Raw genomic sequence first — 25,118 nt, forward strand, 5'->3', positions numbered from 1 at the left:
ACGCGCGCGCGGCGACGCCCCGCCCCCTGGGGTATGCCGGGCGGGGGCCTGGGAGCATCGGCGGGCTACAAAGAGCCCCGAAGCCGCACCCATAGCGCAAAGGGCTGCCAGGCTGCGGCTTCGGGGCTCTTTGCCGCCCACCGAGGCTCCGGAAAGCGGCGGCCCGGCATCCCCGGGGGCGGGGCATCGCTGCGTGTGCGTCATGACGCACGCGCGCGCGGCGACGCCCCGCCCCCTGGGGTATGCCGGGCGGGGGCCTGGGAGCATCGGCGGGCTACAAAGAGCCCCGAAGCCGCACCCATAGCGCAAAGGGCTGCCAGGCTGCGGCTTCGGGGCTCTTTGCCGCCCACCGAGGCTCCGGAAAGCGGCGGCCCGGCATCCCCGGGGGCGGGGCATCGCTGCGTGTGCGTCATGACGCACGCACGCGCGGCGACGCCCCGCCCCCTGGGGTATGCCGGGCGGGGGCTTGGGAGCATCGGCGGGCTACAAAGAGCCCCGAAGCCGCAGCCATAGCGCAAAGGGCTGCGAGGCTGCGGCTTCGGGGCTCTTTGCAGCCCACCGAGGCTCCGGAAAGCGGCGGCCCGGCATCCCTGGGGGCGGGGCATCGCTGCGTGTGCGTCATGACGCACGCGCGCGCAGCGACGCCCCCGCCCCTGGGGTATGCCGGGCCGCCACTTCGGGAGCCTCGTCCGTGCAGCGCTGCTGCTCCCGGGGTGACGGAGGGAGCGGCGGCGCATGGGAGTGGTGGGACGCGCCGCCGCTCCCTCCGTCACCCCGGGAGCAGCAGCACTGCACACACCCGCCTAGGGGCGGCACCAGGGGCGGCCCGCCCCCACCGCCCCCACCCTACGACGCCCCTGGGGATGAGCACTACACTTACCAGATACAAATCGAATAGCAGGGCCCCCAGGCGCTAGGAGGCAGCCTAGTGAAGCAAACATAGAAAAAGAAAGTGACAACCTGCTTGTAAGTGTCATTGTTACTTGGAAGGGAACATAGCATCTAGATCAAGGGAAGTAATAGTACCACTGTATTCCGCTCTTGTCAGACCTTACGTGGAATACTGTGTCCAGTTCTGGGCACCACAGTTCAAGAAGGATACTGACAAGCTGGAACGTGTCCAGAGGAGAGCAACCAAAATGGTCAAAGGCCTGGAAACGATGCCTTATGAGGAACGGCTTAGGGAGCTGGGTATGTTTAGCCTGGAGAAGAGAAGGTTAAGGGGGGATATGATAGCCATGTTCAAATATAGAAAAGGATGTCATATAGAGGAGGGAGAAAGGTTGTTTTCTGCTGCTCCAGAAAAGCGGACTGAAGCGTTTTTTGATTGTTGGAAAGGCTTCAAACCAACTTAGCACACTTAGCACACAAATGGAGCCCTGCAGGCTTCCTCCTGCGCACGTAACTGCTGTACGTTCCCCCTGCTCCTCCTGTGCCATCAGCAGAGTTCTCTTCTCTTATCTCGCGCAGCGGTGTGTGTGCATTGCCAGCAATTACAGACAACAGAGTCCGGCTTCTTTTCCTAATCTAGAAGCTTTATTTACAAGGCATTAAATCATTCCGGGAGAGACGCTCGACATTTTGCGTCTTCTCCTTCTCCAGCTCAAAAAACGAAAGAAAAAAAAGGATACAGGAACAACAAGTATCACATTACACATTACACAGCGTCTTCCGGTGACGCTCTTCCCCTTGTGGGTGGGACGACCTGGTTGAGCTTGTTAACTCTAAAAGCTCCAAACTTCTACACTGTAGTACCACTGTATTCTGCTCTGGTCAGACCTTACCTGGAATACTGTGTCCAGTTCTGGGCACCATGGTTCAAGAAGGATACTGACAAGCTGGAACGTGTTCAGAGGAGGGCAACCAAAATGGTCAAAGGCCTAGAAACGATGCCTTATGAGGAACGGCTTAGGGAGCTGGGTATGTTTAGCCTGGAGAAGAGAAGGTTAAGGGGTGATATGATAGCCATGTTCAAATATATAAAAAGATGTCATATAGAGGAGGGAGAAAGGTTGTTTTCTGCTGCTCCAGAGAAGCGGACACGGAGCAATGGATTCAAACTACAAGAAAGAAGATTTCACCTAAACATTAGGAAGAACTTCCTGACAGTAAGAGCTGTTCGACAGTGGAATTTGGTGCCAAGGAGTGTGGTGGAGTCTCCTTCTTTGGAGGTCTTTAAGCAGAAGCTTGACAGCCATCTGTCAGGAATGCTTTGATGGTGTTTCCTGCTTGGCAGGGGATTGGACTGAATGGCCCTTGTGGTCTCTTCCAACTCTATGATTCTATGAGTGTTATCCCCCCAGAGCGGTGCCCAGGCCGACCCGCCCCCACCCCCACATTGCTCCGCCCCTGGGGCATGGTGTTCAGAGTGCCGCAGCTTGTACGTGGGCGGCCAGTGGTTTGCCTCGCACCCAGAGGTCAAGCCTTGGCGTATCTGAGGGCAGAGGTTTGCCTCGCGCAGCACCAATTCCTACATTAGGGGTACCTTTACCTTTACCTTTTTATGTTGCCTGTGTAATTCCAATTAGTCTCATTGTACTGATTCTCATTTTGTTATTTAACACACAGTGCCTTATTGTTATTTTGTTTTCCCAGGTCTTATCAAAGAAGTTCTATCATTTATCAAGTTTATATTACAATAATCACACAAGATCTGCCAGGTGATTTTTGTTATCAAAATAATTTTTCAAATACTCTTTAAACATACAATACAGTAATTCATACAATATAATGATGTCCTAAATAAACACTTAATCAGATATATTTGCCTTCTGGAAAGCAGAGCAAGATGCTGAGGGAATCTGTATTATATCTGGAGGAAAGAAGTGGGGGGAAGGGAGCTCAGTGCACCCAGAAGACACCAGTTGTTGGTTGGAGTTGCGTCTGTACAAATTGCATAGCCTTTGACCCTCCATAAAGAAATGGGGAGGAATAATGAGCTGGAATAGCTGTCTAGAAGGAAAGGTAACCTGTGAACTTCATGTTGATTGACCACCCCAGCTCCCTGACCCCAAAAAGAGACTAGTATAGGGAGGCAGGTGAACATTACAGCTTAAACTCCCATGTTATGCTCTCCAGTAGCTATTCACTCAGACAGGGCTATTTTCATTCTGTTCTTAGTGTGTCCTTAGGGTGTTTTACGTTTCCTTTACCCCTTCCTTGCGCTCCTGACAATCAAACCTCCACGCCAATGCTTTTAGCCTCAGAAAAGGAGCTCCCCTTGGTGTCAAGGGAGGGGTCCAAGGGAGCATCTGGAGCCCTGCTATTCCTTCTGTCCCTGGCTCCTTCCCCTCCTCTCTTGACCATCCCAGGGCCACTCTTGACCCCACAGCAGGAGACGGGATCTGTCTGTGATGGTCCATGTCCTTGCTGGTTGAAGGACCACTTCCAGTTTCCTGGAGCTCCATCCTTCTTTCTCATGCAAGGTGGAGTCATGAAGCAGGTGAAGGCTGAGAACACCTAAGGGTGACACAGAGAGGGGCGTGGATTCTGCTTAACATTTCCTGTCTGGATCAAAGTCCCTGCACCAAAAGTGGTAGTGTGAGGGCACAATCAGTTTTATGGAGCTGCGTTGAAAGGCATTGCTTCGTGACACTAAGAGCCCCTACTCAATAAACAATTAACCATTAAGAGAATTTAAACTACATACACTGAAGGGTGGAGTGGTGTGTTGGGCCCAAGATCTTGGATACAATATTCACATGTATGAGTGTGAGAAACTATTCACTTGAATAAGAGAGAGAAACTTGGAAGGAGCCATAAAGTTTACAGCATGCTGTAGTCTCATAGAAAATATCATGAAGATGCTATACAGATGGCATCTTACCCCGACCAAATTGGCCTAAATGTATAAATATAGATCCGAAATGTGCTGGAGATGTAAAATTGGTAAAGGCTCGTATATGCATATGTGGTGGGAATGTAAGAGAATTTGGGGAGAAAATATATAATAAATTTAAAAAATATATTAAAATTCCCATTCATAAAGAGACCAGAAGCCAGAAGTCAGGAAAAAAAAATGCAGGCCCCTCTTCATGTATGCAACAGCAGCCAGAATTTTGGTTAACGAAGAACTGGAAAAGCGAAAAGTCTCCCACAAAAACCCAATAGCAGGTTAAAATGATAGAATACTTACAATTGGCAAACATAACACACTAAGAACTGGATGAGCGAATAGCTACTGGAGAACATAACAAGGGGTTTAGCTGTAATGCTCACCTGCCTCCCTAGATGAGTCCTTTCTTGGGGTCAGGGAGTTGGGGTGGTCAATCAACATGAAGTTTCCAGGGTAATCGAAGCAGAAGGTTAATAAAGAATGGATAATGTTTAAAGAGTATTTGAAAAATTATTGTGATAACAAAAATCTCCTGGCAGATCTTGATCCCAGAACGTCCCACTTCTCCATAGCAGAAGGGTGTCCAAACTTTTTTCAAAGAGGACCAGATTTGATGCGTGAGAGCTGACCATTTTTTTGAGCTTTTTATTGAGAACAGATAGGACCAAGCAGAAAATGGTGGACAGGAATGGGACGTTAACAGAGAGTGGCAGCGAGAAACTAATGCTGGGCAGAAGACAGGAGAGGGCGCCTGTGCGAGCCAATCAGTGGGACGGATAATGAGCAGGGCGCCTGTGCGAGAAGAGCACTAGCCATATGACAGGAACAGTCCACTGCTAACCGGGTCCTAGAGCCAGACAATGGATGCCAGCATGCAACGGTAGGCGGGTGGGTAGGCTATCCACAGGGAGGGGTGGCTAATACCCCAGAGGACAGGATCACACTTCAAGATGACCTTAACAGATTAGAGAACTGGGCCAAAGCAAACAAGATGAATTTTAACAGGGATAAATGTAAAGTACTACACTTGGGCAAAAGAAATGAAAGACACATATACAGGATGGGTGACACCTGGCTTCAGAGCAGTACATGTGAAAAGGATCCAGGAATCTTGGTAGACCATAAACTTGACATGAGTCAACAGTGTGATGCAGCAGCTAAAAAAGCCAATGCAATTCTGGGCTGCATCAATAGGAGTATAGCATCTAGATCAAGGGAAGTACCTGCTTGTAAGTGTCATTGTTACTTGGAAGGGAACATAGCATCTAGATCAAGAGAAGTAATAGTACCACTGTATTCCGCTCTTGTCAGACCTTACCTGGAATACTGTGTCCAGTTCTGGGCACCACAGTTCAAGAAGGATACTGACAAGCTGGAACGTGTCCAGAGGAGAGCAACCAAAATGGTCAAAGGCCTGGAAACAATGCCTTATGAGGAACGGCTTAGGGAGCTGGGTATGTTTAGCCTGGAGAAGAGAAGGTTAAGGGGTGATATGATAGCCATGTTCAAATATATAAAAGGATGACATATAGAGGAGGGAGAAATGTTGTTTTCTGCTGCTCTAGAGAAGCGGACATGGGGCAATGGATTCAAATTACAAGAAAGAAGATTTCACCTAAACATTAGGAAGAACTTCCTGACAGTAAGAGCTGCTCGACAGTGGAATTTGGTGCCAAGGAATGTGGTGGAGTCTCCTTCTTTGGAGGTCTTTAAGCGGAGGCTTGACAGCCATCTGTCAGGAATGCTTTGATGGTGTTTCCTGCTTGGCAGGGGGTTGGACTGGATGGCCCTTGTGGTCTCTTCCAACTCTATGATTCTAACCATAAACAGACCTTCCTTTGGGGCCAGATGAAACTTTCTATCAGGCCAGATTAGGCCCCCGGCCGGACTTTGGACATGCCTGCCTTAGGTCGTCCCTATTTTCATTGGAGAATTGCTGGAGGGTCAAGAGTTATCCGAGCCATCTGAAGGCAATCCTGTATAGGGAAGTTTTTTAATGTTTAACATTTTACTATTTTTTATATATGTTGGAAGCTGTGCAGAGTGCTAGGGCAACCTAATAAGATGTGTGGGTAATAAATAGTAAAATTTTCATTCTAAAATGGGATGTCCCTATTTTCATGAGATAAATATTTGTGGGTATGGAAAGATACCCGTTGCTCGGTCCCAGCTCCTGCCCACCCAGCAGTTCGAAAGCACGGCAAAGTGCAAATAGATAAATAGGTACCGCTCCAGCGGGAAGGTAAATGGTGTTTCTGTGCGCTGCTCTGGTTCGCCAGAAGCGGTCAGGGGTCCCTTTACCTTTACCTTATGGAAAGATAAGAGGCATTCAGGCCCCTTTTCTCCAGGAGGTTGCCATCGTTCCAGCTTCCTGAAATGGTATTTCAGGAATTTTTCATGTTGAGGATTTAGAAACCAGTGACTGCACACCAGATCACAAGGAGACTTATTAGTAGAACATACTGGATAGCTTATATGATGCAATATATATTCCAATTGTAATAGGAGTGCACCCCACCTGTACCCCACCTGCACCCCACTATCACCCCAATGAACAGAGAGGGGACCCACAGAACCCAGGTCCAAGGCAAGGCCACCTGGAGGGAGAGAGAGCCATGTTGATCCATTTCTTTCCAGAAGCAGAAGGGCAGGTTGGGGGGGGGGGAACGGACAGCGACAATCCTGATGTTCAGATGCAAAACTGACCGCTCATTATCTGATCACATCTCCGCACCCCACCCATGCCTATCGCCTGCAGCTGGATTAGCCTCTCCACCCAGCCTCTTGACCATTTGCATAATCTAAACCCATCAGCCAGACCCGCGCCACCCGTTGGGTCTACTACCAAAGCAGCAAGAAATAAACATTGAGATGTCAACTATAAACAAGGACAACCACCTTTATTCATAACAAAAGCATGGACATTTGCAATTCAGGAAATTCCAATCGCCGGCTCCACCCTGCATACAGAGATATACAGGACTGTTATCTAGTCAAAGGATGGACAGGAAAAAGCACTCAACCACCACTGTCAAATCCAATCACACAGTAAAATGTGCTTACCTTATGTAAAATCCCTTTTTCCCGCTCTTTTCGTGTCATTGACTTGTATGGAAACGGAAATGTATATAAGTCTCCTTGTACCATAAGTCGGGGTTCTCTGTTCGTCTGGGGAACCTCTGTTGCAACAGATCTTGGAATAAATGGGAAGGCTACGCTTTGCTTTTTCAGCTACGGTTCGTCTCTGTCATTTCAGCATAAGTGGGAGGCTCTGCAAATTACAGGGTCTTCCCCAGGGTAAAAATTCCGGAACTCCCCCTTGGGAAACGGTCCCTATTTTCTCCTTATTATAGTTTTAATTGGCTTACAACAATTGGCAACCAACGAAGGGACCCAAGTTTTCCGGAGATCTGAGGGTTCTGGGGACGAGGGAGCTCAGCGCGCACCCAGCTCTTTTGCAGGGAGAGCTTTCCCCCGCCCCAGGAACCAGGATCTCCGGCAGTAATTTGGAGTTCCAGCGGGACGCACCGAAGCAAAGCAACGCAACCGGGAAGGAAGTTTGTTTTTTGTTTTTCCTTTTTTTTCGTTAATTTGCAGGTTAAGAAACCCGGGAAGCCATCGAGAGAGCGCTAAGTGAGTATAAGGGACACGGTGTAAGGGGTGGATAAGTGACCGCAGCAACGAAAAATTCTGTTCTATCCCTTTTCTTTCCCTTCGCTCGGACTTTTGGTTAACAGCATAGCTGTAGGGCAGGGTGATAAAGCAGAACCAAAGTCCTGGGGTACAGTGCTCACGTCCAAAACGTGGCAACTGACCCGGTCCACTCTGACTCTCTTGTCAAAATTTACTATGTTTCCTCTTTAAATCTGATGGGCTGCTGTCAGGACGCAAGGTTGCCTTTTCCTTTCACAAAATCTATCCTGGGCTTACCGCTTCGGCATTGCACACGCAAGCGTTCGAAGGCAGGTAGTCCCTTTCCTTAGTTTGTAAGAGGCAGGAACGTTGCTGTCGGACCCTCAGCAATTATTATTGACACTAGTAAGGGGGGTCTCGAAGGTACTTGATCGCACCACAGCCTAGTAGCTAGAGGCCAACGGCTGGGCCACCTAGTAGTTAGCGCAAACGAACGGTAGGCAGATCACAGCCGGGGGCTGTGGGATCTAGAAGATCCGGGAGAAACGTGTCCCAGGATAGAGGGTTCTCCTAACCCGACTGCAGGATAAAAGGTCAGACCACACTTTTAGATAATGGGTGCACCCCAATCCAAGGAATTCCTTTCCCAGACTCCTGGTCAGAACAAAGCCCATCTGGCTTGGTCCTGGCTGGAACTCTGAGTCAGTTCTCTCCAATTTGTACTTTAAAATTGACATGACCAACTTATAAAATTGCAATTGGTACAGGATGAAGAAAAATGAAGGGTTGTAACTGTGGAAATGTTTGCTCAAACTTTGAAATTGGTCCTTTAAAGGAGGCTCATAAAACCACTTCATGTGGGACTTTCCCACTAACTTCGCTTAATGAAACAGGAAGTGAGCCAACTCCTTTATGGAAATATATGTTTACATGTTACATGTCTGTTATGTGTGTTGTCTGTTATACATGTGAGTCTGTTCCTTGTGTCTGTCATTTTGTTTTCCTTGTGTAACTTCAGTGAGTTTAAAAAGGCCAGAGAGAAACCCCCCCAAATATTATACAGTCTGAGAGCCTGTATGTTAGAGATCTTTGTTTTCCTTGAAGTAAATAAGAGAAGTAATCAAGGTTTAGAAAATGCAAGCTTGCTTAAATAATCTTATGTAAGTGATGGAATTTGTGTGTAAATGTTTTTTTGTTTTAAAGAGGCTGTAGAAAAGGGAGATTTGTAACTTTGAATTTTTATATAAAACTTTGAACTTGTGAACTCAGTGTTCAATACACAATTTTTTCTGCTGCAGAAGTCTAAAGTTTTACAAGATGAATTGCAGTGTCTGATTTTCATCAGCCTTAAGCCTTAAAAAAAAAGGGTTTTCTTTGTTCTGTCTGAGCTTTCCCTTCCCCATCGAAAAGGGGGGGATTTTTGCTAAAGGTACCCCCCATCTCACTTTCCTATGTATGGTTGTTTTAATTCTTAATTTGCTGCTAATACATTGGTTCATTAGGCTTCAAGAAAATTGTTCACTTTTACCTTCTAAAAAAAAAAATCACTTCTATCAAATCTATTGCTGTTTTATTATTTGTAGGTGGTTATATCAACTCTTGAATTAGTATTCCTTATAAAAGACTATCTCCCTATCAAATCTTAGGAAAACCGTCTGTTCACTTGTATCTTAAAAAAATAATTCTCGAAGAACTTGCCATCTCTAGTCTAAGGAAAAATCCTCACTCAAATTATCTTAAAGTCTGCTAAAGGGTTCTGTATAAAGATGGTACTTTTCTTTTGCTTTTAGTACATGTGTACTTGCATGATAGTTGTGTCTGTACATAAGAATGTGTTTCTGGTAGTACAAATCTTGTGAACCTTGTATTTTAGGGGGTTGGACTAGATGACCTCAGGGTACATTTCAACTCCCACTTTATAACTATGTGGAAGGCCATGTGTCTGCAAGCATTGGAGGGTAATTTTTAAATCCTGGTGTGGTTGTTGTTGTTCAGTCGTTCAGTCGTGTCCGACTCTTCGTGACCCCATGGACCAGAGTACGCCAGGCACGCCTATCCTTCACTGCCTCTCGCAGTTTGGCCAAACTCATGTTAGTAGCTTCAAGAACACTGTCCAACCATCTCATCCTCTGTCGTCCCCTTCTCCTTGTGCCCTCCATCTTTCCCAACATCAGGGTCTTTTCTAGGGATTCTTCTCTTCTCATGAGGTGGCCAAAGTACTGGAGCCTCAACTTCAGGATCTGTCCTTCTAGTGAGTACTCAGGGCTGATTTCTTTGAGAATGGATAGGTTTGATCTTCTTGCAGTCCACGGGACTCTCAAGAGTCTCCTCCAGCACCATAATTCAAAAGCATCAATTCTACGGCGATCAGCCTTCTTTATGGTCCAGCTCTCACTTCCGTACATTACTACTGGGAAAACCATAGCTTTAACTATACGGACCTTTGTCGGCAAGGTGATGTCTTTGCTTTTTAAGATGCTGTCTAGGTTTGTCATTGCTTTTCTCCCAAGAAGCAGGCGTCTTCTGATTTCGTGACTGCTGTCACCATCTGCAGTGATCATGGAACCCAAGAAAGTGAAATCTCTCACTGCCTCCATTTCTTCCCCTTCTATTTGCCAGGAGGTGATGGGACCAGTGGCCATGATCTTAGTTTTTTTGATGTTGAGCTTCAGACCATATTTTGCGCTCTCTTCTTTCACCCTCATTAAAAGGTTCTTCAATTCTTCCTCACTTTCTGCCATCAAGGTAGTATCATCAGCATATCTGAGGTTGTTGATATTTTTTCCGGCAATCTTAATTCCGGTTGGGGATTCATCCAGTCCAGCCTTTCGCATGATGTATTCTGCATATAAGTTAAATAAGCAGGGAGACAATATACAGCCTTGTCGTACTCCTTTCCCAATTTTGAACCAATCAGTTGTTCCATATCCAGTTCTAACTGTAGCTTCTTGTCCCACATACAGATTTCTCAGGAGGCAAATGAGGTGATCCGGCACTCCCATTTCTTTAAGAACTTGCCATAGTTTGCTGTGGTCGACACAGTCAAATGCTTTTGCATAATCAATGAAGCAGAAGTAGATGTTTTTCTGGAACTCTCTGGCTTTCTCCATAATCCAGCGCATGTTTGCAATTTGGTCTCTGGTTCCTCTGCCCCTTCGAAATCCAGCTTGCACTTCTGGGAGTTCTCGGTCCACATACTGCTTAAGCCTGCCTTGTAGAATTTTAAGCATAACCTTGCTAGCGTGTGAAATGAGTGCAATTGTGCGGTAGTTGGAGCATTCTTTGGCACTGCCCTTCTTTGGGATTGGGATGTAGACTGATCTTCTCCAATCCTCTGGCCACTGCTGAGTTTTCCAAACTTGCTGGCATATTGAGTGCAGCACCTTAACAGCATCCTCTTTTAAAATTTTAAATAGTTCAGCTGGAATATCATCACTTCCACTGGCCTTGTTGTTAGCAAGGCTTTCTAAGGCTGGTGTGGTGGTGGGTTGAAATTCAACCCAGCTTTCAGAGTTGAGAGTAGAGTGCTGTGTTTTGTTTTATAAAAGGAGCGATTACCAATTCACCTATTTTAAGTTTTAAAGTTTAAGCACATACAAGAGCCTTGAAGAGCCATTTTCCCATACATGAGGGAGCAGAGAATTTAGTCTGCCTTGGCTAAAATCACTGTGAATATTTGAATTTTATTCATTCTGACTCTGGCCATTTTTACTCATATATAAGGGAGCAGGTATTCTGCTAAATGACCAGAGGGGGCGCACACAAAATAATGATAGCCCACATACTCAAGTAGACTAATCAATGAGCCTTGACCATTTTCTCCTGTAAATAAAGGGCAGAATAATTTTGTCTGCAAATGGTACAATTGAGAATAGAAACCTGCACCCCAATTTCCTGTAGATAAAGGAGGCATAGCTCCCAATTTATTTTGCCTGGGGTATGATATGTTTATTTGGTACAGTAAACACGATCAGTGCCGAGACTTCATTAGGACTTTAATTTGACCAATCTTTAGTGCTGGTTTTGTGAAAGCGTAAATTGCTGGGTTTCTGTCTAAACCTACTCTTTCAAAATCTCCTCACCCTTCCCTTCCTTTATAAAAAAATAATTTAGCCAAGGGATGCAACTCTTTCAAGTGGTACAATAGGTTTCTAAATCATGAACTCTGTACATGCACAGAGGCTACTGACAAAGTTTATCCCTGCTAGGAGATTGCTCCAGGGGCCACCTGAATAACAACAAAAGAATTAAGTATTGGGGCTTTAAAATCCTAACATGCCAAATTATTTCCACAGGTAAAAATGAGAGTGCTCTCTTCAGGAGCTTATTTTTCTTTTCTTTTCTTTTTTGACAAAAGGGGGGGAGTTGAATTGTAAGGACATTTTTCTTTTCTTTTGACCAAGATTCTGTGCCCTAGGATTGAAAGGATGTAACAGCAGCCAGAATGGTCTCAAAATCACATGAGTTCCTCAAAGACATCCAACTGCTGTTGAATTAATAATTGTATGTTGTGTATATTATGTGTTATTATGTAGGAATGCTGAAATTTGTCTGATAGTGTGTTCTTTTTGTGTTTAATTGTTTTGTTTTTATGTTTAATGTATAGCGTATTGCCATGCATTTTATGTTTCAATAGATCAGGCTATTGCATAGTCCAGTATTTAGGTTAGACCAATTTATGACCACATTTCCTTGACCCACTGGATATCCAACCTCATCTACACATTTTAGATTGTTTGAATCATTTACCAAGAAGAAACTTCGAGATCCAAAACAAAAAACAAAACCCCAGATACATGAAGGTGTTTATGCTTTGATTTTGCAGGAATGTTTCCTTATATGTTAAATTATTATTTGGACCACTGCCTTTTTAGAATGGTTTTTCACAGATTGGTTTGGAACGTGAACCATGGGCATGTATAAATTTTAATTGGACTTCATTTGAATTGGACAATTGTATCCAAGGTGTCATTGGCTTACGTCCCTATAAATAGCAAGAGCGCAGGCCCACCCCTTTGAGAGCAGAACCAAAGCCACAGAGGCCCCAAAATGCGCAGGATGGGGCATTTTCTCTCCAGGGAGTGTCACACCTAACCACATGGGGTTAAAAGGCTTTAGGTCAAGTCAATGCAAGCCCTTACACCAGGGATGCATGTATGGGTGTTGCTGTGGCATGCTGAAGGTCAAGAGACCATAGGACAGCTAGCTTTGACACCTGGAAACACACACAAAAGACAGGAACAAAACAAACTGCATTTTCAGTCACTGGCGGACCTTCCTGGTAAATAAAGCATAGACCACTAGGGAGAAAATGTTTATCCCAAAGTGCTAGAATACCACAAGTAACAAGGCAGAGCTTGTAAGGTCATCGGGGCAGAGTGTTGTTCTTATGTGACCGGCCAGACCTTTAACATTTCAGCCCACCTCGGTGCCATCGCCTCCCTCACCGGTAACCTCCAAGATATCCTACATGAAGGTATTTCTGATCAGGATCTTTGGTCATGGCTCCCTAATTCCTCATGGATACATGAGACCGTAAAGGGGTTCATTTTTATTGCTGCCTCTTTGATTGCCATCGCTGTTTTCCTCTGTTGCTGCTTACAATGTTTTCCTGCTATAATGCGCTCGGCACAACCCTCCCCTATTCCCATCCAGGCTCCCTTGATGCAGCCCCGGGGAGCCCCTGTGTCCATCCCTATGTACCACTTAGGGGGAGGTGTGTATTCAACAAAGGATGTGCGGCAATAATTTTGTACCAAAATTAAGCCGCAGAGAGGGGAATGTAATAGGAGTGCACCCCACCTGTACCCCACCTGCACCCCACTATCACCCCAATGAACAGAGAGGGGACCCACAGAACCCAGGTCCAAGGCAAGGCCACCTGGAGGGAGAGAGAGCCATGTTGATCCATTTCTTTCCAGAAGTAGAAGGGCAGGTTGGGGGGGGGGGAACGGACAGCGACAATCCTGATGTTCAGATGCAAAACTGACCGCTCATTATCTGATCACATCTCCGCACCCCACCCATGCCTATCGCCTGCAGCTGGATTAGCCTCTCCACCCAGCCTCTTGACCATTTGCATAATCTAAACCCATCAGCCAGACCCGCGCCACCCGTTGGGTCTACTACCAAAGCAGCAAGAAATAAACATTGAGATGTCAACTATAAACAAGGACAACCACCTTTATTCATAACAAAAGCATGGACATTTGCAATTCAGGAAATTCCAATCGCCGGCTCCACCCTGCATACAGAGATATACAGGACTGTTATCTAGTCAAAGGATGGACAGGAAAAAGCACTCAACCACCACTGTCAAATCCAATCACACAGTAAAATGTGCTTACCTTATGTAAAATCCCTTTTTCCCGCTCTTTTCGTGTCATTGACTTGTATGGAAACGGAAATGTATATAAGTCTCCTTGTACCATAAGTCGGGGTTCTCTGTTCGTCTGGGGAACCTCTGTTGCAACAGATCTTGGAATAAATGGGAAGGCTACGCTTTGCTTTTTCAGCTACGGTTCGTCTCTGTCATTTCAGCATAAGTGGGAGGCTCTGCAAATTACAGGGTCTTCCCCAGGGTAAAAATTCCGGAACTCCCCCTTGGGAAACGGTCCCTATTTTCTCCTTATTATAGTTTTAATTGGCTTACAACACCAATGATGTGATAAATTTTGAAAAACAGCTTTCTAAACAAAACTCACTTATTACAGAAGACACAGAAATGGTATAGAAAGGGGAGGTTTTCTGGGGGGGGGGGTTAACCATTGGAATATTGTGTACACCATTTCAAGGTAACATCACACTTTATTTCTACTTTTTCTCACATGGGTCTTGAACCCACAACCCTGAAATTAAGCATCTCACGGAGGCTCTACGACAGCTCAGCGATTTGTGTACACGGGGACACAGCTGGTGGCGTGTGAAGACCCCTAGAAAAGGGTGGCAAAAGCTTGTTCCCAGCTGCTCCAGAGCTAGGAGTGGCTGACCAAATCTGAAAGGGTTTATCAGTTTGCCCCGACATTAAGAACAGAACCTCCAGGATCAGAAGCAGCGGGCCGCAAATACGAGGGCAGGGGAAGCAGCAGGGAGCTCTCTCCGCCTGCACGATGCCTTCGCCTTGCAAGGGGGCGCATCCAGCCTTGCAGCCTCCCAAGGCCCAGCCCACAGGCAGCGAGCTCCGATGCTCAGAGAGGCAGGAAACGGGGCCAGCCAGGGGGACTCGAGAGCGGCTGCACTTTCCTGTCCCCCCGCCGAGGAGAGCGGAGGAGCAGCGGCCAGTGGCCTGGCGAGTTTCCCCGGAGAGGAGCCGGATTCCGGTGCAGGGACGGAGCGAGGAGTCAGAGGTGCAAAAGGCGGGGGGGGGGAGGAGGGCGGAGGAGGGGAAGGGCGCCTCGCCTGGCAGGATCAGGCCCCGAGTCCAGCCGGAGGCTGCAGGGCGCCCCCCAACCGTGCAGGAAGGGGAAGGGGCTCAGCTCGGGGGCACGGCATCTGCAGGAGGGCACAGGGGCAAATCCTGGCATCTGTGGGTCACACTGGCACAGACCCTGCCTGAGACCCTGGAGAGCTGCTCCGTTTAGACCAGGTTTCCTCAAACATGGCCCTCTAGATGTTTTTGGCATACAACTCCCATGATCCCTAGCTTGCAGGACCAGTGGTCAGGCATGATGGGAATTGTAGTCTCAAAACATCTGGAGGGCCGAGTTTGAGGAAGCCTGCTTTAGACAATGCTGAGCTCAAGGGACACAATGAGGGGTCAAAGGCAACAGGCTCTCCCCAGCTGTGGTTCCCAGAAATTGGCGTTCAGAGCCATGCTGCCTCCAACAGTGGAGGCAGAACATCATGCTTAGTAGCCACTGACAACACAACAACAAACCTTTGGCTACAGACAAGATACTACGCATATACAATAAATGTTACTGGCTGCATTATAACACAAATAAAGTATGTTATTTACTGTATCATATTAACAGATGTGGGTGGTGCTGTTTTGTAAACCACTGAGCCTTGGGCTTGCCAATCGGAAGGTTGGCAGTTCGAATCCCCGCAACGGGGTGAGCTCCCGTTGCTCGGTCCCAGCTCCTGCCAACCTAGCAGTTTGAAAGCACATCAAAGTGCAAGTAGATAAATAGGTACCACTCCGACAGGATGGTAAATGACGTTTCCGTGCGCTACTCTGGTTTCGCCAGAAGTGGCTTAGTCATGCTGGCCACATGACCCGGAAAAACTGTCTGCGGACAAATGTCGGCTCCCTAGACCAGTGAAGCGAGATGAGCGCCGCAACCCCAGAGTCTTTGCAACTGGACTTAACAGTCAGGGTCCTTTACCTTTACCTTTATTAATATATCAACAAAGATGAATCCGTGTTTTTGCCTCCCTTGAATATAACCATATGACTTTTGCAATTGAAAAAATCATCAGGCGCCATTGGAATATTCTTAAGGATATTCCTGGGTGTAATAATACCCCCCTTTTTGCCAAACGTCACACAAAATCTTTAAAAGACATATTAGTACATACGGTCTTAAAATCCACACCCACACAATGCGTTTTTTCTAATCTTCCTCGTGGTTTTTTCAGGTGCAAGCATTGTACCGCTTGCAAATTTGCACTACAGGTTAAAGAGTTTACTAACAATAAAAGTTTTAAGTTTATTCTACAATCGTTTGCCACATGTGCTACTTCACATGTAATTTACGTGATCAGATGTCCTTGTGGGTCACACTCTCAGACCTATCAAAGTTAGAATATCGGAGCACCATTCCAGGATCAGGAATAATGTAATAGATGCTCCTCTAGTACAGCATTTTATTGAAGCATCTCATGTAACACAACTGTGGATCTATAGCATAATGGTGGCTGCAATGACCACAACTGTTACAAACAGAGGTTATATGGACAAACACTATAATGTTCTTCCTCTCTCGTAACACCAGAACTTGCAGGCATCAACTGAAAATGGAAGTCAGGACAGGATTCAGGATGGATAACAGGAAGGTCTTTTTCATGCAGTGCATAGTTAAACTATGGAAGTCACTTCCGCAAGAGGCAATCACTCTTATACACAACCCCAGTCTGTTAGATGCCCTTTAAAGAAAATATATCATGATGATCATCCCCTCTATTGCCAATCCTCACATCACTAAAAGCAACATTAAATGCATTGAGAGAGGAGAGGGAGAACCATTACATCTAGGAAGCTGACATGCTTTCTGTGATGGAATGATTGACCCAGCAGAATACTGAATTTCTCCCATAATTTTCTTCCCCATGATGTTTTGCATGCCATGGGTATACACAGAAGCACTGAATCTGTAAGCATGTCTTGTGTGGAGGGAGGGCTAGGAAGAAGAAGGATAAGTGAATTGTGTAAACTTGTCAATCTAACAGACTGGGGTTGTGTATGAGAGTGAGTGATTGGGATAATAATTTATAGCACCATTGTAATTTTTTCCGTCTCAGCTTCCATGGAGATAGTGTGGTACAAATTTCAATATAAGTACATAAAGCCAACAAAGAGACTCACAAGTTTATAGTGGCACCAGCTTTCCTGGTCAAAAATCCACTTTGTCAGATTGCAGCCCACAAAAGCTTAGGCCATAATACATTTATCAGCCTTTAAGGGCTGCTAAAGATAAATAAACAGAAACATAATTATTCTATGGACTTCCATCCTGCAGGAGACAGTGATGGCCAGCAACTTGGATAGCTTGGGGAAAAAAGGATTAAACTGATGGCTGTGCTCTGCCATCATGGTTCTAGGCAAAAATGCTTCTTAATACTAGTTTCTGGAAAGCACAGGAAGGCAGAGGGCTCTTGTGTTCAAATCCTGCTTACTGGTTTCCCACAGGCATCTGGTTGGCCCCTGTGAGAACGGGATGCTGGACTAGGTGGGCCTTTGCCCAATCCAGCAGACCCTTCTTATGTTCTAATATATTGCAATATTTTTACAGTTACATGTGGCATAATAACACTTAAGTTTTCCTTATTATCAGAACCTGAGATCATTTCCTCACTTGAAAAAAAACTACAGAGATGTGTCTAATAAGCCAATTCAACCATAGATCTGTGTTATAAACTGGTGCTGCTTTATTACCGGTATGTGTGAATGATCATGTGTTGCTATTGCCATTATCTCCTCTGCATTCCTAAAAAAATTGGAACATAGTGAGGACAGTAGAGAATGGACAAAGGCGTTAAAATAAGAGAAGGTGCAGATTGGGATTGATGATTTCTGTTTCCTCCCCTCCCCCCACTCCCAAACAGGTCAGAATTCTATGCAGCCATTTGTGAATTCATTGGGAAGAACTAAGAAACAGTTTAAATGCATGGAATGTGGGATGTGCTTTAATCACGTGGGAAGACTGAGGATACACCAACGAACTCAAACAGGGGAGAAACCATTTAAATGTATTGATTATGGAAAGAGCGTCAGTGAAAGTGGAGCATTTAGAAAACATCAACAAACTCACACAGGGGAGAAACCATTTGAATGTATTGAATGTGGAAAGATCTTCAGTGAAAGTGGAGCACTTAGAATACACCAACAAACTCACACAGGGGAGAAACCATTTGAATGTATTGAATGTGGAAAGAGCTTCAGTCAAAGTGGAGCACTTAGAAAACATTAACAAACTCACACAGGGGAGAAACTTGCTTGGGTATAGTCTTGTAGTCCAGTCCAGCCTTGTGCAGGTCTACAATCCTGTCCCTGACATCCTTGGACACCTCTTTGGTCTTTCTTAATAAAGAATGGATAATGTTTTAAGAGTATTTGGGGGGGGGGGAATTATAGTAACCAAAATCTCCTGGCAGATCTTGTGTGATTTTTGTAATATAAAATTTATAAATAAAATTATTGGAGGTCTTTAAGCAGAGACTTAACAGCCATCAGTCATGAATGCTTTGATGGTGTCTCCTGCTTGGCAGGGGGTTGGACTGGATGGCCCTTATGGCTCTTCCAACTCTATGATTCTATGATTCTATGAATCAAACCTCTTTGATACGATCTTGTAAAACAAAATAAAAATAAAGCACTGTGTGTTAAATAACAAAATGAGAAACAGTATGATGAGAATAATTGGAATTACATTTTAATTACTTTATTCCTTTATCTTTATCTTTTTCTTTATTTTTATTTTTCTTAGGTAAAATAGATGTAGATTGTATGAATGGTAGTTTGTGATGTTATTAATGTATTGTTGGGTATTGTTATGTAAGTTAATGTTTTTTGTTTAATAAAGAATAAAAAGAAAGAAAGAAAAGTGCTCAGAAACTTCAACTGGCTCAAAGAGGTGCAGACACATATCTGACCTGGGCTGGCTATAGGCAACATAAAAAGGTAAAAGTAAAGGTACCCCTGATCCAGAGCAGCACATGGAAACGCTGTTTACCTTCCGATCGGCAAGCCGTAGGCTCTGTTGTTTAGACCACAGCGCCACCCGCGTCCCTCTTATAGGCAACATAATTCTCCTTTATTAGTGAGAAGTGTGGTTCTCAAGGAAGAGGCAGCCCAGGAATACAAGGTAGGAATTCACCTTGAAACTTGCTAAAAAATATTGTATCCTTTCATAGCTTTTTATGAGGGTGTGGCTGCTAATCTTGAACCTAGGGTGAGCACAAAGAATTGGGCATCATTTCTTCTGTTATTAAAAATAAAATAAGATACTTTTATTCTTTTTTCATAAAAAAATCACAATTTTTAACAGGTGTGCAACGGTGCTCCTGTGCAATGCAATGTCAGAATAACAAAATAATATCTCCCAAGAGCCTTATTTTTAAAATATACAGCTAAAAAACCTTAAAACTCCTACAGCACTTACCAGATACAAAATCTAATAGCAGGGCCCCAAGGCACTAGGAGGCAACCTGATATTCACGTCTCTCCCCAAAAAAACCTCTGAGCTTTTGGTTTCTCTTTAGACACTCATCCATGGTCGCCTGGAGCATTTGAGGGAAAAGAGAGAGAACATTGTGCCATATGAAGGAAACATAGAAAAAAGAAAGTGACAACCTGTTTGTAAATGTCATTGTTACTTGGAAGGGCACAAGTGTTAAAATGTTTAATGTACATATAAAGCTGTGTTTGAATGCATTGTAATTAAAATGCTATGAAGAGGAGTTTCTGCTAGACTTAGGCAAGAGGTTCCACTCTGACAAAAGCATCAGAGGAGGCTGGTATCTTTCCCAATACAGTCGTACCTCTGGTTACGCTTGTTTCAGGTTGCGTTCATCATGGGATACGAATGCGTCAAACCTGGAAGTACCGGAATGGGTTACTTCCAGGTTTAGCCATTCGTGCATGCGCAGGTGTGCAAAATGAAATCATGCGCAGAAGCACCGAATCTCACCATACGCAGATGCGGCGCTTCATGTTGTGTTCAGCTCATGTTGCAAACGGGGCTCCGGAACTGATCTCGTTCGCAACCAGAGGTACCACTGTAACTCTTCGCTGGAGACAGAAGCTGTAGAGCTCTCACAGAAGGACGCTTAAAGGCGAGAAGCCAGTGTGTTATTGCTGAAGATGGCTAAGAGAAGCAGCAGCAGTTGCAAATAAGTTATGCAGTGATGAAGAAGCTTACGATCTCCCTCTGGGACCAGAGGGAGGAAAGTTTACTGAATTACAAGGACTGAACATTATTTGCAATCTGCTACTTTAGCATGTTCATCTTATTGTAAGACTGTTCAAGACTGTTCCGCAGTAAAGCTTCAAAAAAATTTCTTGTGATGGAGAGAACTCATTTCCACACAAGGTCCAGATAAGGAATTCCACGGAACAACTTTAACAACAAGTACTAGAAGGATCAAACCATGATGTAGCCATGCTCTTTTCCACCCCCTTCCAAGAATTGCAACAATCTGTTCCTCCAAATGGTTCTGCCACTACTGTGGTGCCTCGGGTTACACTGCCTTCGGGCTAGGTAACCTTCGGCTTGCGGTCCGCAAGAACCCGGAAGTGTTGGAACGCCCTGTGCTTTGGCCTGCAGAAACTTCAGGCTGCAGACAAGCCTCTAGAAAGGATTACGTCTGCAACCCGAGGTTCCACTGTATGCCCTGGGGGCCCCAATCTTTTCCCTGCCAATGAAAACTAATGAATAGGAGAACCTATCCATGTGCACTGGCACAAAAACCTTGGATATATACTCTGTAAAATAATGAATGTTTGCTACCCCCCTCTCCCCCCCGGCTCTCTCTCTCCACTTCTCAACTCCCCAACCTTATACTGTACAGAACATTAAAGTCTGTCTGGATTTCAAATAATTTAGTAAATAAAGTTTAAAAAAGCAAATATCCAACCCAGGACAATCTCAGAGCATAATCCCATAACATTGGAGTTAGAGAACAGAAAGAGAGAAAATAGAAGGTGGAGATTAAATGAGAGAATATTAAATGATGAAATAGAGGTGTTAAAGGCACAAGAATTATTAAAAGAATTTTTCGAGTTAAACAAGCCACAGGATACAGATATAAAGATAAGGTGGGACGCAAGTAAAGCTTATATTGGGGGATACTACATACAACAAATGGCAAGGAAAAGGAGAATATATGAAAAAAATGTAGAAAAAATAAAAGATGAATTAATGATTAATGAAAAAATGTTGGCCAAAGATCCTAAAGATAAAAAGATATTAGAAAAAAATTAAATTATTGCATAATCAGTATCCTTCATTATTAAATGTGGAAATCCAAAATAATCTAAAATGGATGAAACAAAGATCATTAGAATTTGCGAATAAACCCACTAAAATGCTAGCATGGCAATTGAAAAAGAAACAAAAAGAGAGGTTAATAGATCAAATTAAGGAGAATGGGAAAATAATAGATAAAGCAGATGAAATAAAGAAAAGATTTAGAGAGTATTTTAAAAACCTGTATAAATAAGGGAGAGAATCAGAGAAAGATTTCGGATTATCTTCAAGGGAAGGACATACCCAGAATAGAAAATGAGAATAAAGAATGGCTAAATGACCCAGTTATAACGCAGGAAATACATGAAACTATAGCAAGAACAAAATTGGGGAAAGCTCCAGCACCTGATGGTATCTCCGCTCTGCATTATAAAAAGATGGAGGAGGTGGTGGTAATTCCATTGAAAACACTCATAAACAATATTATGGCAGAAGGGAATATCCTAGAATCATGGAAATTGACACATATAACGATGATCCCAAAACAAGATAAAGACAGAAAGGAAATTAAGAACTATAGACCAATATCCTTGCTAAATAATGATTATAAAATATATGTGAGTATATTAGCTCAAAGATTAAAAAGAATAATGAATGAAATAATTGCACCAGATCAAACGGGGTTCATACCAGGAATGAAAATGCATAGTAATATGAGAATGGTTATAGATATTACAGAATACTTAGATTGGAACCCAGGGAAGCAAGCAGCACTGGTCTTAGTGGACGCAGAAAAAGCTTTCAATAAAGTATCCTGGGCATTCCTCTATAAGGTAATTGATAAAATGAATATATGAAAAAGAATGGAAACAGGACTCAAAGCAATCTATCAGGTGCAGAAAGCTAGCATAATAATAAATGGGGAGATGACGGGAAAATTTGATATAGAGAAGGGGACAAGACAGGGGTTCCTCTGTCTCCATTTTTATTTATTACAGTGTTAGAGGTTCTAAATCAGGTAATTAGATTAGATAAGGAGATAAAAGGAATAAAATTGGGAAGGGTGGGATATAAATTAAGAGCTTTCGCAGATGATATGATTGTCATGGTAGAAGACCCATTAGAAAGCATAAAGAAAGTAATAGGAAGAATGGAAGAGTTTGGCAAAGTAGCAGGGTTTAAAGTGAATAAAGAGAAAAAGAAGGTATTGATAAAAATTTAGATGAGAATAATAATAAAAAAAAACTGTTGGAACAGGAAACAGGATTGAAGATAGTTCAAAAAGCAAGGCATTTGGGAATAAATTTAACAATGAAAAATATAAATCTGTTTGAAGATAATTATGGGCAAGTACCGGTATGGGGAGAAATAAAGAAACAATTAAATATGTGGCAAAAGTTGAGGCTTTCAATGTGGGGGAGAATTGCAGCAGTTAAAATGAATATATTACCAAAAATGATGTTTTTATTTCAAATGCTGCCAATCATAGGAAAAACAAAGTGTTTTGACAGATGGAGGAAGGATGTATCAAGATTCATACGGCAAGGAAAAAATCCACAATTTAAATTTAAGCTATTGAAGGAGGATATAAAAAGAGGAGGATTCGGCCTCCCGGATCTAAGACTGTACTATGAAGCTTGCTGTCTGGAATGGTTAAAGGAATGGATAAGTTTAAACAATGGTGCAGTCCTGGATCTGGAAGGCTGGAATAATCGTTATGGGTGGCACGCATATTTGATATATGACAAAACAACAGTCCACAAAGAATTCTTAAATCATACTATAAGAAAATCTCTATATAAAACTTGGATAAAGTATAAATGGCTCTTGGAGCCGAAAATACCAAAGTGGGTGTCATCATTGGAAGCAATAGCATTAAATAAAAGTAATTCGGAAACAATTTGGCCTACCTACCAACAATTAACATTAAAAAAAGATGCGAGGTATCCAATTGAAACCATTGTTGTTGTTCAGTCGTTCAGTCGTGTCCGACACTTCGTGACCCCATGGACCAGAGCACGCCAGGCACGCCTATCCTTCACTGCCTCTCGCAGTTTGGCCAAACTCATGTTAGTAGCTTCGAGAACACTGTCCAACCATCTCATCCTCTGTCGTCCCCTTCTCCTTGTGCCCTCCATCTTTCCCAACATCAGGGTCTTTTCTAGGGATTCTTCTCTTCTCATGATGTGGCCAAAGTACTGGAGCCTCAACTTCAGGATCTGTCCTTCTAGTGAGTACTCAGGGCTGATTTCTTTGAGAATGGATAGGTTTGATCTTCTTGCAGTCCATGGGACTCTCAAGAGTCTCCTCCAGCACCATAATTCAAAAGCATCAATTCTACGGCGATCAGCCTTCTTTATGGTCCAGCTCTCACTTCCGTACATTACTACTGGGAAAACCATAGCTTTAACTATACGGACCTTTGTCGGCAAGGTGATGTCTTTGCTTTTTAAGATGCTGTCTAGGTTTGTCATTGCTTTTCTCCCAAGAAGCAGGCGTCTTCTAATTTCGTGACTGCTGTCACCATCTGCAGTGATCATGGAACCCAAGAAAGTGAAATCTCTCACTGCCTCCATTTCTTCCCCTTCTATTTGCCAGGAGGTGATGGGACCAGTGGCCATGATCTTAGTTTTTTTGATGTTGAGCTTCAGACCATATTTTGCGCTCTCTTCTTTCACCCTCATTAAAAGGTTCTTTAATCCTTCCTCACTTTCTGCCATCAAGGTAGTATCATCAGCATATCTGAGGTTGTTGATATTTTTTCCGGCAATCTTAATTCCGGTTGGGGATTCATCCAGTCCAGCCTTTCGCATGATGAGTTCTGCATATAAGTTAAATAAGCAGGGAGACAATATACAGCCTTGTCGTACTCCTTTCCCAATTTTGAACCAATCAGTTGTTCCATATCCCGTTCTAACTGTAGCTTCTTGTCCCACATAGAGATTTCTCAGGAGGCAAATGAGGTGATCCGGCACTCCCATTTCTTTAAGAACTTGCCATAGTTTGCTGTGGTCGACACAGTCAAATGCTTTTGCATAGTCAATGAAGCAGAAGTAGATATTTTTCTGGAACTCTCTGGCTTTCTCCATAATCCAGTGCATGTTTGCAATTTGGTCTCTGGTTCCTCTGCCCCTTCAAAATCCAGCTTGCACTTCTGGGAGTTCTCGGTCCACATACTGCTTAAGCCTGCCTTGTAGAATTTTAAGCATAACCTTGCTAGCGTGTGAAATGAGTGCAATTGTGCGGTAGTTGGAGCATTCTTTGGCACTGCCCTTCTTTGGGATTGGGATGTAGACTGATCTTCTCCAATCCTCTGGCCACTGCTGAGTTTTCCAAACTTGCTGGCATATTGAGTGTAGCACCTTAACAGCATCCTCTTTTAAAATTTTAAATAGTTCAGCTGGAATATCATCACTTCCACTGGCCTTGTTGTTAGCAAGGCTTTCTAAGGCCCATTTGACTTCACTCTCCAGGATGTCTGGCTCAAGGTCAGCAACCACATTACCTGGGGTGTATGAGACCTCCATATCTTTCTGGTATAATTCCTCTGTGTATTCTTGCCACCTCTTCTTGATGTCTTCTGCTTCTGTTAGGTCCTTTCCACTTTTGTCCTTAATTGTGGTAATCTTTGTACGAAATGTTCCTTTCATATCTCCAATTTTCTTGAATAAATCTCTGGTTTTTCCCATTCTGTTATTTTCCTCTATTTCTTTGCATTGCTCGTTTAGAAAGGCCCTCTTGTCTCTCCTTGCTATTCTTTGGAAATCTGCATTCAATTTCCTGTATCTTTCACGATCTCCTTCGCATTTTGCTTGTCTTCTCTCCCCCGCTATTTGTAAGGCCTCATTGGACAGCCACTTTGCTTTCTTGCATTTCTTTTTCATTGGGATGGTTTTCGTTGCTGTCTCCTGTATAATGTTACGAGCCTCCATCCACAGTTCTTCAGGTACTCTATCCACCAAATCTAAATCCTTGAACCTGTTCTTCACTTCAACTGTGTATTCATAAGGAATTTGATTTAG

General features: G+C 44.0%; 2 protein-coding genes across 2 annotated transcripts in view; one reads left to right on the forward strand and one right to left on the reverse strand.

The window, feature by feature from the left end:
• LOC117042423 overlaps nucleotides 1–4,615 on the forward strand; it is an 88,466-nt gene extending 83,851 nt beyond the window's left edge. The window contains 1 exon segment of the mRNA XM_033141970.1: nucleotides 4,494–4,615. Within this exon segment, the coding sequence (XP_032997861.1) occupies nucleotides 4,494–4,615 (122 nt within the window).
• LOC117042654 (oocyte zinc finger protein XlCOF6-like) overlaps nucleotides 1–25,118 on the reverse strand; it is a 663,370-nt gene that overhangs the window by 541,337 nt on the left and 96,915 nt on the right. The gene's annotated exons all lie outside the window — the stretch shown is intronic.

This window comes from Lacerta agilis, chromosome 2, assembly GCF_009819535.1.
Source record: "Lacerta agilis isolate rLacAgi1 chromosome 2, rLacAgi1.pri, whole genome shotgun sequence".
NCBI lineage: Eukaryota > Metazoa > Chordata > Lepidosauria > Squamata > Lacertidae > Lacerta > Lacerta agilis.